The sequence below is a fragment of the Papilio xuthus genome, unplaced genomic scaffold (genome assembly GCF_000836235.2).
Source record: "Papilio xuthus unplaced genomic scaffold, Pxut_1.1 DF826776.1, whole genome shotgun sequence".
Lineage (NCBI taxonomy): Eukaryota > Metazoa > Arthropoda > Insecta > Lepidoptera > Papilionidae > Papilio > Papilio xuthus.
Window position 1 is genome coordinate 542,486 of NW_013531873.1, and position 14,149 is coordinate 556,634.

The 14,149-nt window shown below is 32.7% G+C and overlaps 1 protein-coding gene across 1 annotated transcript; it reads left to right on the forward strand.

Moving 5' to 3' along the window:
* The first annotated feature begins 500 nt into the window (after nt 1-500).
* On the forward strand, nt 501-2,206 carry LOC106122835 (uncharacterized PE-PGRS family protein PE_PGRS36-like). Its single transcript, XM_013318956.1, has 3 exons — nt 501-606; nt 1,671-2,031; nt 2,123-2,206. The coding sequence occupies exons 1-2, from the start codon at nt 562-564 to the stop codon at nt 2,001-2,003; spliced, it is 378 nt and encodes a 125-aa protein (XP_013174410.1). The 5' UTR covers nt 501-561; the 3' UTR covers nt 2,004-2,031; nt 2,123-2,206.
* Nucleotides 2,207-14,149: the final 11,943 nt, after the last annotated feature.

Here is a 14,149-nt window from a genome sequence, read left to right on the forward strand (position 1 = left end):
GTAATTAAAATAACGTTGTGCGATGATATATTATTTACTAGCTGACGCCAGACTCCGTCCGGGAATTAAAAAAAGCTCAATTAGTAGCCTATGTGTATGACGATAATAACACATAGCCTGGAAGAAAATCTATGCCAAATTACAGCGAAATACATGCAGCCATTCTGAACCTTCATCCATCCAAAAATTCGCTTAGTAGACAGTCAGTAGTCTGTCTGTCAGACAATCAGTCAGTTAGTCTGTTAGTCAGTCAGTCAGTGGATGGATGACTGAGATTCGACTTACTTACTCCGCTGGCGCATCGACCCAAAGTATGTCTTGGCCTCCGACACAAGAGATCGCCAAAGTCGCCTGTCTAGACCCTTCTCCTGCCAGTCCATCGATTCGACTGTACTGATGTATTTAATTTATTAAATTGTATCAAGTCCTAAGTTTATGTGTTTATTTTTATCTATTCTTTATCGTAGAGACAAAGATTTTACAAAGTGATTACGTGTTTTGTGCATTTAGATAGCGTTCAGTGTTTGTAGTAATTCAGTAAGAATACAAGAGTGTTGCAAGATGTCTGACTCCGTGAATGTTAGTGATGGTGACAGTGGTGTGCAGGTTGGTTGGCCATTGTACAGTTAGCTGCATAAATGTATCATCATCAGCTCACTATACGTCCTCATTGTGCTGCTAGGAGCTTAAGTTAAGTTAGGGAGATTAGGTCATAGTCAAATACGCTAGCTAATTGCGGGTTAACACATATCTTTGAATTAATTCACAGATATGTGCAGCATCACGATGTTTTGCACTGTAAGAACGTCTGATAAATGTATATATGTAAATCGTAAATTGAAAACACATTGGTACACGGCGGTATTCGAACACAAGACCTGCAGATTACAAGTCGAAGTAGTTTTTGAAGTATACGAAATTTGTATACATATTTATGCAGCTGACTGTACATTCAGTTTTAACTATCACTAATCGTATAAAGTTCACTTGATCTAGAGTTGAACTGTACAACTTGACGTATCATCAAAACGTAATATTACTACGTATTATTTGTTAAACGTTTTTTTTTTGTGAGTCATAATTTGATGTTTGGTTGTAATATTAAATATTATACGCAAAATTATTAAACAACGAAGAACGCAATCTTACTAATCTTATATATAAAATCCTCGTGTCACAATTTTCGTTCCCATACTCCTCCGAAACGGCTTGACCGATTCTCATGAAATTTTGTGAGCATATTGAGTAGCTCTGAGAAACGGCCAACATTTATTTTTAATCACGCGCGGACGAAGTCGCGGGCGACAGCTAGTAATATTATAAACGCGAATGTTTGGATGGATAGATATTTGTTTGAAAGTATCTTCAGAACGGCTCAACGGATCAGTCTGAAAATTGGCATTCATGTAGAACATAGTCTGGAAGAACACATAGGCTACTTATTAAGTTTTTGTTTAATGCCGCGCGGACAGAGTTGCCGGCGACAGCTATTCGACATAAACTGTGAGTTTCTGGTATCAGAATTCTCGTTATTGTTATATTCTATCACAGATAATGATGGTATGTCATACAGAAATTTTGATATCAGAAAGTTAGGTTAGTTATTTTGAGTGTTGCCATTTCATTTTTCAAAAAACTACCAATTCTACAAAATCACAATTGATTTTCAGGTTACAGATAACAACCGTGGTGGATTACATGTTGCTGGTGGTGGCTATGGGGGTGTTAATACTGTCGACAACAGTGGTTATGGGGGTGTAAACGTTGCCGATAACAGTGGTTATGGCGGAGTAAGCATTGTTGATAACAGTGGTTACGGCGGAGTACATGTAGTCGACGATAGTGGCCAAGGTGGTGTAAACGTTGTCGATGATAGTGGTGACGGTGGGGTAAACGTGGTAGATGGTGGTGGCCATCTCAGAACACACAGCGCTCAGGTGACTTCGGGAGATGGAGAGATCAATATTGTCCCTGATTCAGGCTTCTATATGCCGCATGATTAAGTATACGTTTGGACCAAGTTTTGTCAAGGTAATTAACTTTAAATCAACAAATATATGTATTAGATTATAAAAATCTGTTTAATTGTATGATTTTTCATTAACCTATTTTGTTTTTGCAGGAAATGGCGGGAGAAGGAATGTCATAAAGTATTTAACAAAATTTTTGTAATTTTTAAAACAATAAAAGATTATTTTGGAGAGTATTAGTCATCTATTTAATTAACTTTAGCAACATAGATTGTTTGTGCAGGTTTTTAGAAATGACAACGAAGGTTAAAGCCCTATACTATTAGAAGAAATTTATGGCGCGAAAGTGAGCGTCATTGTCATTCGGGGCCGTCTCAGGTGGACTTATACTGTCCAGATTGATGAAATACTAAAAAAAGGCGGTATTAAGAGCATACGAAACCGACTTGCATGCTTAGATGTATCAATGTAGTCTCTACCTACCTACCTCTGGGTTACAGGCGTAAAGTTTTGTTGAACGATTACCGATGTTTACATGCAAGAAATAAGGGTTATCTGAAATAAGATTGATTTACTGCGATTAGCAATTTTTTGGGCACTTCGACTTACCAATAGCTAAAGAAGTCTTGTAACTCCATACAATCAACCTCCTTTCTCGGCACAGCTTGCATTTCCTCCGCAATACCGGAATCAACGTCCTCTTCACTTGAGTCGGTGTCAATATCCGAACGGACACTACTCATCTCACAGGTTTTTTTTATTACAGTATTTAACGGTTTGACACTACAATATTTAAATCTGGCTGCACGGTTAAAAAGCTTTTGTTTTTTCCTTTAAAAAGATAGTAGCTAGTGTTGTCACGTTAAAAATTATTTGGAATTTGGTAATTTTGATTTGTGGTTTTGACGCGTATTTTAAAATTATAAATCAGTAAATTAAAAAGACTTGTAAAGAAAGTGTACAAATATATTATTCAATAATATATGCGTACTTCAACATATTTTATTTGGTTGGTATTAAGTTAATGTAGTTAAGTTTAAGATTTTCATTTTAAAATAAAAACGAAATACAACAATCCCAGTCATATGATAAGTGGGCCTAGTACGAATATTTGCGACATACGCCTTCGTATCTTTATTACTCACCAAATAACTCTTACTAATTATGACATAATTTACGTTACGATACGAAGGCGATTGTCTTAAATATTCGTGCTAGGTACACAGTGGTAAGTTTTTGGCGGTGCTTTCGTAAGATGACATTTAACGCGGTGTTGCCAGCCAAAGCATTCGCCGGTGTATCGGGAGCGGGTATTTATAATGTGCCAGTTATTTATGGGTCGATCGAATCGATTAATCATTTCCTGGTTATGAAAATATTGTGTAAAGGAGGTGTATGAAAGAGAGATGTATGCAAGAGCGTCGGTGGCTCAGGGGTCAAGCACTTGACTTGCAATCTGCAGGTCCTGGATTCGAATCCCACCATGTACCAATGTGTTTTTCGATTACGATTTACATATGTACATTTATCCGACGTTCTTACGGTGAAGGAAAACATCGTGGTGCAACCTGCACATATCTGAGAAGAAATTCAAAGATGTGTGTGAAGTCAACTAACCCGCACTGGGCCAGCGTGGTTGACTATGGCCTAATCACCCTTAACTTAGGGTAGGCTCCGAGCCGCTCGGTGGGGACGTATATTGAGCTGATGATGATGATGGAAGAGAGAGTTTAGAAATATACGAATACTGTGTCGTCTCTACGTTTAGTAAAGTATAAGATGATGAAACGTTTGTACCTAAGGGAAATCTGTAATGCCTGCTCAATATCCTAAAGTAATCCTTATTCAAACGTCAGACAGCGTTGGTAGTTAAGGGGTTAAAGCGCTTGACTTGTAATCAGCAGATCCCAGGTTCAAATACATATACTAATGTGTTTTGCGATTTTCGATTTACATATGTATTATACATTTATCTAACTTACGGTGAAGGAAAACATCGTGATGCTGCACATATCTGTGAAGAAATTCAAAGATATGTGTGAAGTCACTGCACTGGGCCAGCATTGACTATGACCTAGTCTCATAACTTAGGGTAGGCTCCGAGCCTCTCAGTAGGGACGTATAGTGAGCTGATGATGATGAATCCATACAGTGTTACAGATGTACATATTAAATTGACGTGAGCATCGACTTTCTTTAGATTATATTGTCTATGACAATGATGCTATTGAAAAACAATCTTGGCAAACCTTCAATTAGGATTAAGAAGGATTAAATAAAGGTCTACTGGCAAAGTCAATAGCTAACCTTATCCTAATATTATAATAAATTAGCGTCTACTCATGACTTTGAGTAAGTGAATTAAAAAATCTAATCCCTACTATATATTAATATTATAAATGCGAAAGTTACTCCGTCTGTCTATATATCAGACTCTAGATTATCTGTGTGCCAAATTTCATATGAATCGGTTCAGTAGTTTTTTAGTTTTGTTGTAATATATTACAATAAAACTCAAAAACTACTTTTTATAATATTAGTGTAGATATTAAACTTTATTACAAATCTTAACGAAATTCGATATTGACAATTAAATAACCGAAAGTAGTTACGATGTTACATATTTTAGGTTAAGACATTCTTTATAACCACTTTGACGTTAAAATCAATCACCGCCACTCAAAAGGTTAATACTCGTTTAACCAAACAGTGTCTAATAGTATATATTGGAGTAATACGGTAATAGTTTAAAAAAACACTGATTTAATACTTAAGTATGAATACAATAAAAAAAACCATATTAAATTTATGCAATCTTGTTACGAAATGACTTTAAAACAAATATAATTACTAATTTAGTAACGTGCCAAGCACATCTTGGTAAATAGGTCATATTATTTTGTAAACTAACAATAAGACAATGTAAGAACATTTTTAGACGACAAATTATAATTTAAAAGTTGCACCAAGTCGCAGAAAATGACTCTAGTAATGTAACAATCTTTAAATTTTTTATCTAATTGTAATTATTAATAATTAAATGATTTAAATAAAAACTTTTCTTCTAATCAAAGATAAAATTAAAATCGGATTAAATACTTTTTAGATACTCACAAATCAACGCCATCTTTTGGAATTTACACAAAACAAAGCTTTCACTACTTTGATTTTATTTACACGAGAGCGCGTAATTCAGCCGAGTTAAAATAAATCAGAATACCAAATCAATATAGAAAAATTATATTATACGTGCGATTGGAGTCTTGGCACATTAATGTTTGAACAAGTTTTATTATAACATAAAATACAATTAAAATAATAAATATTTTAATTATGTCATTGTCTATTGTTGAGATGTCAAATATCTTACGTCATTGTATATGGAAATAAGATGTTATTTCAAGGAATATAAAACAATTTGATTTATTTACGGAAGTGGAATTAAATATGCAATCCTATTGTTCGGTTATTAATATTACGATAACGATTTTATAGTAGTTCGTCTATAAAGAAGTGACTTATTGACCCTTTACTACATTAAAGGTGACTGGTGGGAAATGTCAAAGAATTTAAAAATGTTCTAGAATTTTTTGTTTATGATATACGACAATATAAATGAAAACAATATTAAATTTATTTACCAATGACAACACTAGCTTTTTTTATACACGTGATGCACTTGTCAAAAATATATTTTTTTCACAACACTTTTTAATAACACTGGCCACTAATTTTCGAAATTTGCGATTTTTTTTTTTAAATTTTTAAATTGCGCGCGGACGTTGTTTTGTTTGCAGACGATCACAAACTAAATGCGTTTTATTCGCTCAACATTTACTATTCGGAACAAGAAATGTATGGAGCAATTAGTGTAAATACATTTTTGGTTGACATAATATTTTCATATTGAAAATAAAACCCGACATAACACTTGGCATTCTCATGTATCTAAATTAGTTTTGTATTCACAGTAAAAAACTATAATAAGAGCTTTCCAAATGACTATTGAACGAATTTACAATTGAATCTAAAACGAAATGCTTAACAAACATTTAAACAAATTACGGCTAACATTACTGGATGAATTTGCTGAAATCAATGTAATTTCAACAAGAGTGATTGTAAACGTCTTTGGGTGATTTAATTTTTAGTTATAAAAAGCAACTCCATGCCGCCCTTGTCGTAAAGTAAGCCAAACGACATAGTCTATTCTCGAGCGGGTTCAAACGTCGCTGCGACGCGCGTCTTGCATTTATTATTGCACAATTTTAAATACATACTTATATTTAATTATATCTTATTATAATAATTACAAATAACAATATAAAAGATAACGGGAAAGTAATACGTTGAAGAAAAAATTACAAGAAAAAAGTTTGGAATCTCTGGTCAAAGTATAAGCTGTCAAAAACGGACAAGGTCATCCCGCGTAAAAGTTTGACATTTAGGAAAAACGTAATTTATTATTATTTTTAAATTTAGTAAAAAACGAATATTATCTTTATTTATTAAGATATGTTTGGTTATAATTATCGTAATTTTTGTCTTAGATATTATGTAAATTGTTTCACAATGAAATGGAAGTTTGTAGAGCGTAGAATATTTCTTTCTGTTGACGTACGATGGTCACGGATGTGAGTGACATGCCAATCTTGTACCACCTGCCAAAGGGACTCATTGTTAGGGTGAAACAACAACGATTCTTACTAATAGTATAAACTAGCTGTCGCCCGCGACTCCGTCCGCGTAGATATACTTACTTACTAATATTTGCATTTATAATATTAGTAAGTTAAATAAAAAGCAGCTCTTCAAGGCATAAATTCGAATAAAAAATGAATAAATAGTATCCTATGTCCGTCTCCTGGCTCTAAGCTACCTCCTCACCAATTTTCAGGCATATCGGTAAAGCTGTTCTTGAGTTATATATAGTGTAGCTAACTCCACTTTCTTTTATATATATAAGATGCGAATGTTTAGATGGATGTTTGTTAGAATCTCCAGAACGACTAATCTTGATGAAATTTGGCATAGATGTAGAACATAGTCTGGAAGAACACATAGGCTACTAATTAAGTATTTTTTTTAATTTCTCGCGGATGGAGACACGGATTACAGCTTTCGAACATATCGAGAGCGTATACAAGTTAGAGGTGACTAGATCATAGTCAATTCTGACAGGCATTGACTTCACACATATCTTTGTCATTTCACAGATATGCAGGTCGGATAAATGGACATATTCAAAAACACATTGGTAAATGTTGGCATGATCCGTCCGTTAACCACTGCGTCACCGTAATAACGCTATTCTTCCATTTCATTTCAACCGAAAAAATAATTGTAGCAAATCTTTATTCGCTTTGTAATATCGTGTGGATCTACCTTAACTTTCACATGATGGATTATGTCATAGACATATGACATTCACACCTACATGCTTTGACCTGACGAAATAACTTTACAAGAATATCTCCATCCTTTACATTCGTTTTGAAAAAAACAGAGACAAAGATATGTTTTTGATCTATAAACAAACCTATGGTTGCATTGTAAATGTTAAAATGGAATATAAAATTTAAAATTCGAATTTCGATTTTTTTAATTTCGAATCGAAGAAAAAAATCGAACTGTCATCAACCAAAAAGGTTTATTTGACATTTTAATTTTGTTCTTTTTGTCTATTTGAATTAAAAATTGCAAGTTGAATAATTTTAAATACAACTGCGTATACAAACGATTAATCTCTTGGCTACTTTTGTTGTTTATTTTTAGTTTGATGATACAATTGCATTGTGATGCACACTGCTCAGATTTAATATTACATATTACTCTATATATTTACCTGAGTTTATTTGAATTCGTCAAAATAGCAAAGCTGACTCCACCAACTTGTGGGATGCAAGCGAGGCAGAGAGAGAGAGAGACAGAGAGCAAAGCGACATCCGCAGTTACAGCGTTGGCTACAATCGATGGAGGAAGGACAGAATGACAATATTTTCTCTGCCTATGCGTTCCCTACGTCAAATCTATTTCTCTATTTAACATCTTACTACATATATTATGTATGTATCAATTATAAAACACTTCTTTCTACAACAACGATGAATCATTGCTTAATAATTATAACTATGTTCGGCAGAATGCCAAATATTTAATTTTAATAAACAATTCTTGTCTTCTTTCAATCAAATCTCAAGTGTTGACAACTATTTAATAAAAGATTTCCATTTAATTTATAATTAGGGATTAACGTTTTTCTTTTTATAAGTTCCATTATTTACATTTCTATCTTCGACATAACAAAATTTTAACATTTATTTTTAAAATTTTATTTATAATAGCGCCATCTTGTGAACGTTTGAATACAATACAGAAACAAACTTATATCTGTGGACGAGGATCTACCACTGATGGGTGCGGAGTAATAGCGCCAACTATTGTTTGAAAAAAACTCAATTTACAGTGACGTAAAAAAACAATTCCAAATTAGTGAAAAACATCAAATCTTACTGTGCATAACATTATTTACTTTGCTAAATAATTTTTTCGACGTTTTCGAGAATATCCCATTATTTTTAGTTATGTTTTAATAGAAAATCGTTTTATAAATTAAGCCAATAGATGGCGCTTTATTCAATATTCAGAAATATCGTTGGATTGTGAGAGCAAAATCTTTATATAAAACATATCATCTGTCATTTATTTTGTTTTTTTATATTATCTTTGGCAAAACTGAGATATGTTTTAAACAGAGATTTAAGTCTTAAAAACCCAAGATCAGTGGGCCAAGCACGAATATTTATTACAATAGCCTTCGTGTCTTAATTACATCAAAATTAGTATGAAACTTTTAGTTTACGCTAGATATGATGCTGTAAAAATTTTAATACAATTATTTTCTATAAATATACAATGGCGGTTGTCACAAATATTCGTGCTTGGTCGACTGTTGCATTATTTTAATTAAGTCAACAAATGTCAAAATCGAGCGGGAAAAATAACCTCAAAATAAAAGAAAACACATACTTTAAAATTTACTCAAATTATTAATCTTTTTCAATCTGAATTGTATATTTTTCAATCTTTGATTATTAGTCATTTTACGTATCGTTCTTTTGATACACCATTTCTGTATAAATTCAGTTTTCTCCACTTCGTTTAATTCGAAAAATTTCCTCATACAATGACCACATTTAAAACGTTTACCCACTTCACTGATTGTACCTATTTTCACATAAGACCTATTCTTACTCGATTTCAAAAACTGATAACATAAATCACATACGCGTGTTATTTTGTTATATTTCTCATCATTTATATTATGGTAATTCTTATAATGTTTTATATAACTTCTATACGTTAAGCCACATTGTAAACATTTCTCTAATCCTGTAAATATCTTTTGACGTGTGTACGGCGAATGAGTTCTTTTATGACGTATCAAATCTTTTCTACTACCAGCGATATACCAATCACAGGCCGCACAAAATGGCGGCAAACGTCTATTAAAATCTAAATGTGACGTTTGATGTAATATCAAACTGTATCTGAAAATTAAAAATTATACATAACTAACTGTCGCCCGCGACTCCGTCCGCATGGATATATGAAAAAAAACTTAATTAGTGTAGCCTATGTGTTCTTTCAGACTATGTTCTATAAGTATGCCAAATTTAATCGAGATCCGTTCAGTCATTCTAGAGATATCTTCAAACACCCATCCATCCATCCACATCACATCCATCTAAACATTCATATATAATATTAGTAAGTTAAATAAAAGCAGCTCTTCAAGGCATAGATTCGAACAAAACTGTATCCTATGTCCTTCTCCTGGCTCTAAGCTACCTCCTCACCAATTTTCAGGCATATCGGTAAAGCCGTTCTTGAGTTATAAACAGTGTAGTTACACTTCGAATTTATACCTTGAAGAGCTGCTTTTCCACGACGGAGTCGCGGGCGACAGCTAGTAATATTATAAATGCGAATGTTTAGATGGATGTTTCTTACAATGTATCTCCAAAACGGCTGTATGACTCTTAATGAAATTTGTCATACATATAGAACATAGTCTGGAAGAACATATAACCTACTAATTAAGTTTTTTTTTTTAATTTAGTACAGACGGAGTCACGGGCGACAGGTAGTTAGTTATTTGATTAATTTTACTTATTAGTAGATAAAACAACTACAAAATAATAATGAAAAGTTTCAAGATATTAATTACTAGACTCGGCCTTCGTCCAAGTTAACTTAGTGAATCTGTTCGGAGCTTATCCAATACAAACAAACAAATCCTTTCTCTATATAATATTAGTATAGATTTAGTAAAATTACCTAATCAATGGATGGATGGATTTGTTAGAAAATAACTCTAAAAAGACTAAACAGATCTAAATAAAATTTAACACTGATATAAAGTCTGGAATAGATCGTAGAGTACTAAGTTTTTGTTTTAAATTAAAAATAAAAAAAAACAATAAAAATCACTTACTCATTAGGATATTCCTGATTACAGTATCTACATTCAACTATTTTTGGTTGAATTAAATCATCGAAATGTACACTTTCATATTCTTCATAATCACCATTTTCCGCTTCGGAAGTATCAAAACCCTTTGATCCGTTTTTCTTTTTTCCTAATATGTATTTATTTTTCATCAACGGTCTATCATCAGATATATCTAGAGCTAAATTATTTTTCACTTCAGAGTTATTTTTCACTTCAGAGTTAACTTTCACTTCAGAGTTTACTTTCACTTCAGAGTTTACTTTCACTTCAGAGTTATTTTTCACTTCAGAGTTGACTTTCACTTCAGTATTATTATTAATATTAAAATTATTAATTTGTAAATTTTCCAAATTAACATTCACATGACTATTAAAACCATTTAATAGAACAGTTGTATTACTTATAACATCGTCTTCAAATTGTATACGATTCCTTATTTTTATATGTTTATCATTTTTTATATGTTTCTTAATATGTATTTTATATTCATTATGTGAATTAAAATAAAATAAACATTCTTTACATCTAATAAGTTTTTGATTTATTAGAGGTATTATAATATGAGTTGCATTATGAACTAAACATTTATATCTGTAAAAAAAAAACAGGAATATTAATGGATACTATTAATGGATGGTTGAAGATATCTCCAGAACGACTTAATCTTGATGAAATTTGGCATACATGTAGAATATAATCAGGAAGAACACAGGCTACCGGGCGATAGCTAGCCATCTGCAAATACATAACAGTGGTACCCGCTATATCTTCATAAATTGGCCGGTTCAACCGATGCAATAACACAATCACATCCGGAATTGCAGATGTATTGTCTACCTTTAAGTAAGGGACCCAGAGAAAAATAGCATTATCCCTTCTGATGCATCCCCTAATCTGTCAAATCTATTTCCCTTTCCTATTCTTTTCCTATAGCAAAAGGCAAGGGAAAGAGGAGTAAAATTAAGTCTCCGGGACACACACTCATCAGACTGTAGATGAAATTGCTTCCACTTGAGGCGTTTTCTGTGTGTCCATTCATGCAACAGATGTGGTGTGAAATATACCCAATTATAAGAGAAGATTCTATAAACCACATTAAACTTGTTACATACAAGCGCAATAGAGCGTCGGTGGCTCAAGGGTCAAGCACTTGACTTGCAATCTGCAGGTCCTGTGTTCGAATCCCGCCATGTACCAATGTGTTTTTCCATTTCCGATTTATATATGTACACTTATACGACGTTACGGTGAAGGAAAACATCGTGATGCTGCACATATCTGAGAAGAAATTCAATGTGAGAAGTCAACCCGCACTTGGCCAGCGTGGTTGACTATGGCCTAATCATCCTTAACTTAGGATAGGCTCCGAGCTCAGTGGGGATGTATAGTGAGCTGATGATGATGATATACAAGCAATTACTTTACTACTAAATGAAATAATAAAAATCTTAATAATTTACACTTACTTGTTTTTAAATACTTTATCACAAAATTCACAATGGTTAATACTTGGTTGACAAAGTGTTTTATAACTGTTCTGGTCATCGGAACACTTTGAAACTAATTTCAATGGTAATTCATCTTCACTTGAAAAAGAATCATGTCTTCTACTTAATCTCATGCTGAAAGAAATAATTTTTTTTATAATTAAATAATATATGAAAATATATATTTTACTAATATTACGGTGAAGGAGAACATAGTGATGCTGCACATATCTGTGAAGAAATCCAAAGATATGTGTGAAGTCAACCCACACTTGGTCAGCGTGGTTGACTCTGGCCTAATGACCCCTAACTTAGGGTAGATTCCGAAACCCTCAGTTGGGATGTATAGTAAGCTGATGATTACGATTCCATCCAACAGAATTAACAAACAAAAACATAATTAGTAGCCAATGTGTTCTTCTAGACAATGTTCTATATGTATGCCACATTTCATCGTGATTAGGTCACCTGTTCTGGAGACACCTTCTAACAAACATCAATCTAAACATTCGCATTTATAATATTAGTAAGAAAATGCCAATGTTTGTACGTGTAGAGGTATGTCCAGAACATACTTCATGAATTTCAATTATATTTAGCATAGATGTAAAACAGTCTGGAAGAACAAATAGGCTCTACATATGATCCTGGAAAAATGTATAGTTCCCATGGAGCATCTTAGTATTTTGTAATTATGTGTCTAGAACTTTCTGAGATGATATTTGCCCCCCACCCTTCATCCTTGGCAACGCCAATTGGCTGCTTATCATATAAACAAGTTACTCTAATGGCAAGCATATAAATATTTCGCTAGCAAATATTCGCTACAACATTAAGATACTACAAGTGTATAGAAATTGTGACAATTTTGCAAGAATTGGCAAATTTACTGCACTAACCGTGGGTTTCCGAGACCAATATTACATTTTAAAACTGTTATCTTTGTTTTGTCAAAGACAAAAGAGATGACAATATTATACAGCGATTTATCAAGTAATTGGTTAATTAATTATTATGGGCTTTTGCATAGATTTATTATAATCACTAAGGGACCATTTAACATCTGCGCAGCATTTAATATTAATGAGAAAAGTTGAATTACAGGTAATTACAGTGAAAGGGATTACTGAAGGATAGTAGTCTTTCCATAATGGTACAGTTCAACTTGGATACGCGAGAAATTTCTATAAGCGAGAGATATACAAACAGACAACCTCCATAAGCGAGAAACCTCTATAAGCGAGAACATTTCAAATCAATGGACTCTTGCTTATTCCTGTATGTAGATTTTTTTATATTACAAGGTGGCAAACGAGCATGTCAACCTGAAACAACGAAGCTTTGCCCATAGACAAACACTATGCAGATACATTGCCTACCTTTGATCGACAGAGGAGGGGATGCACAGAAGACAATAAGATACTAATAAGAATATACTAATAGGCATAGAATATGTAAGAGAGAGATAAAAGTATTTGTTTCTCTACTTACAATATTTCAAAGGCTATTTTAATTAGAAATGCTAACCAGGTTGGTAGTCTTATGGCTACTAGGTAGAGAGAAAACAGAAAGAGGATATGCATTAAAGAGATATAGGGTACTATTCTTAGGGAAGGGTAATACAGGTATAGTAGTGTGGTTGTATTGGCACTAAGGATAGAAAATATACTTGTTACTAATGTGCCAACTAAAACACTTGGTATAATAATTTTTTTAACTACAAATTATTTATCTAGAATATTTAAAAAAAAAAGTAAAGTCTTCTAAATGAACCCTTGAACAATATTGTGGCAAAGTAGTGATAAAAATTCAAACTTTCTTACTATAATATTATAAATGTTAATGTTTAGATGGATGGATGTTTGTTTGAAGGTATCTCCAGAACGGCTGAACAGATCTCAATGAAATTAGGCATACATATAAAACATTGTCTAGAACACATAGGCTACTAATTATTTTTTTTTAATTCGCGCGGACGGAGTCGTGCGCGATAGCTAGTGTTAGAATGTAGAAATGTGGTGTAGAAAATTCAAATTATTGAAGTATAAATTTATATACAGCCAGTTATATATATATATATAGCTTTCAAAATAAAATTTTAAAAATGATAAAAATACATTTCTAGTGTATTCTATATTCAAAAAAATAATAATATCCTTACATTTCTATTTTTAAAA

Bases quoted from the DNA above. Each gene is read 5' to 3' on its own strand.
- LOC106122835 (XM_013318956.1), top strand. From the start codon at position 562: ATGTCTGACTCCGTGAATGTTAGTGATGGTGACAGTGGTGTGCAG. The intron at 607-1,670 runs GTTGGTTGGCCA...ATTGATTTTCAG, and splicing joins ATGGTGACAGTGGTGTGCAG to GTTACAGATAACAACCGTGG.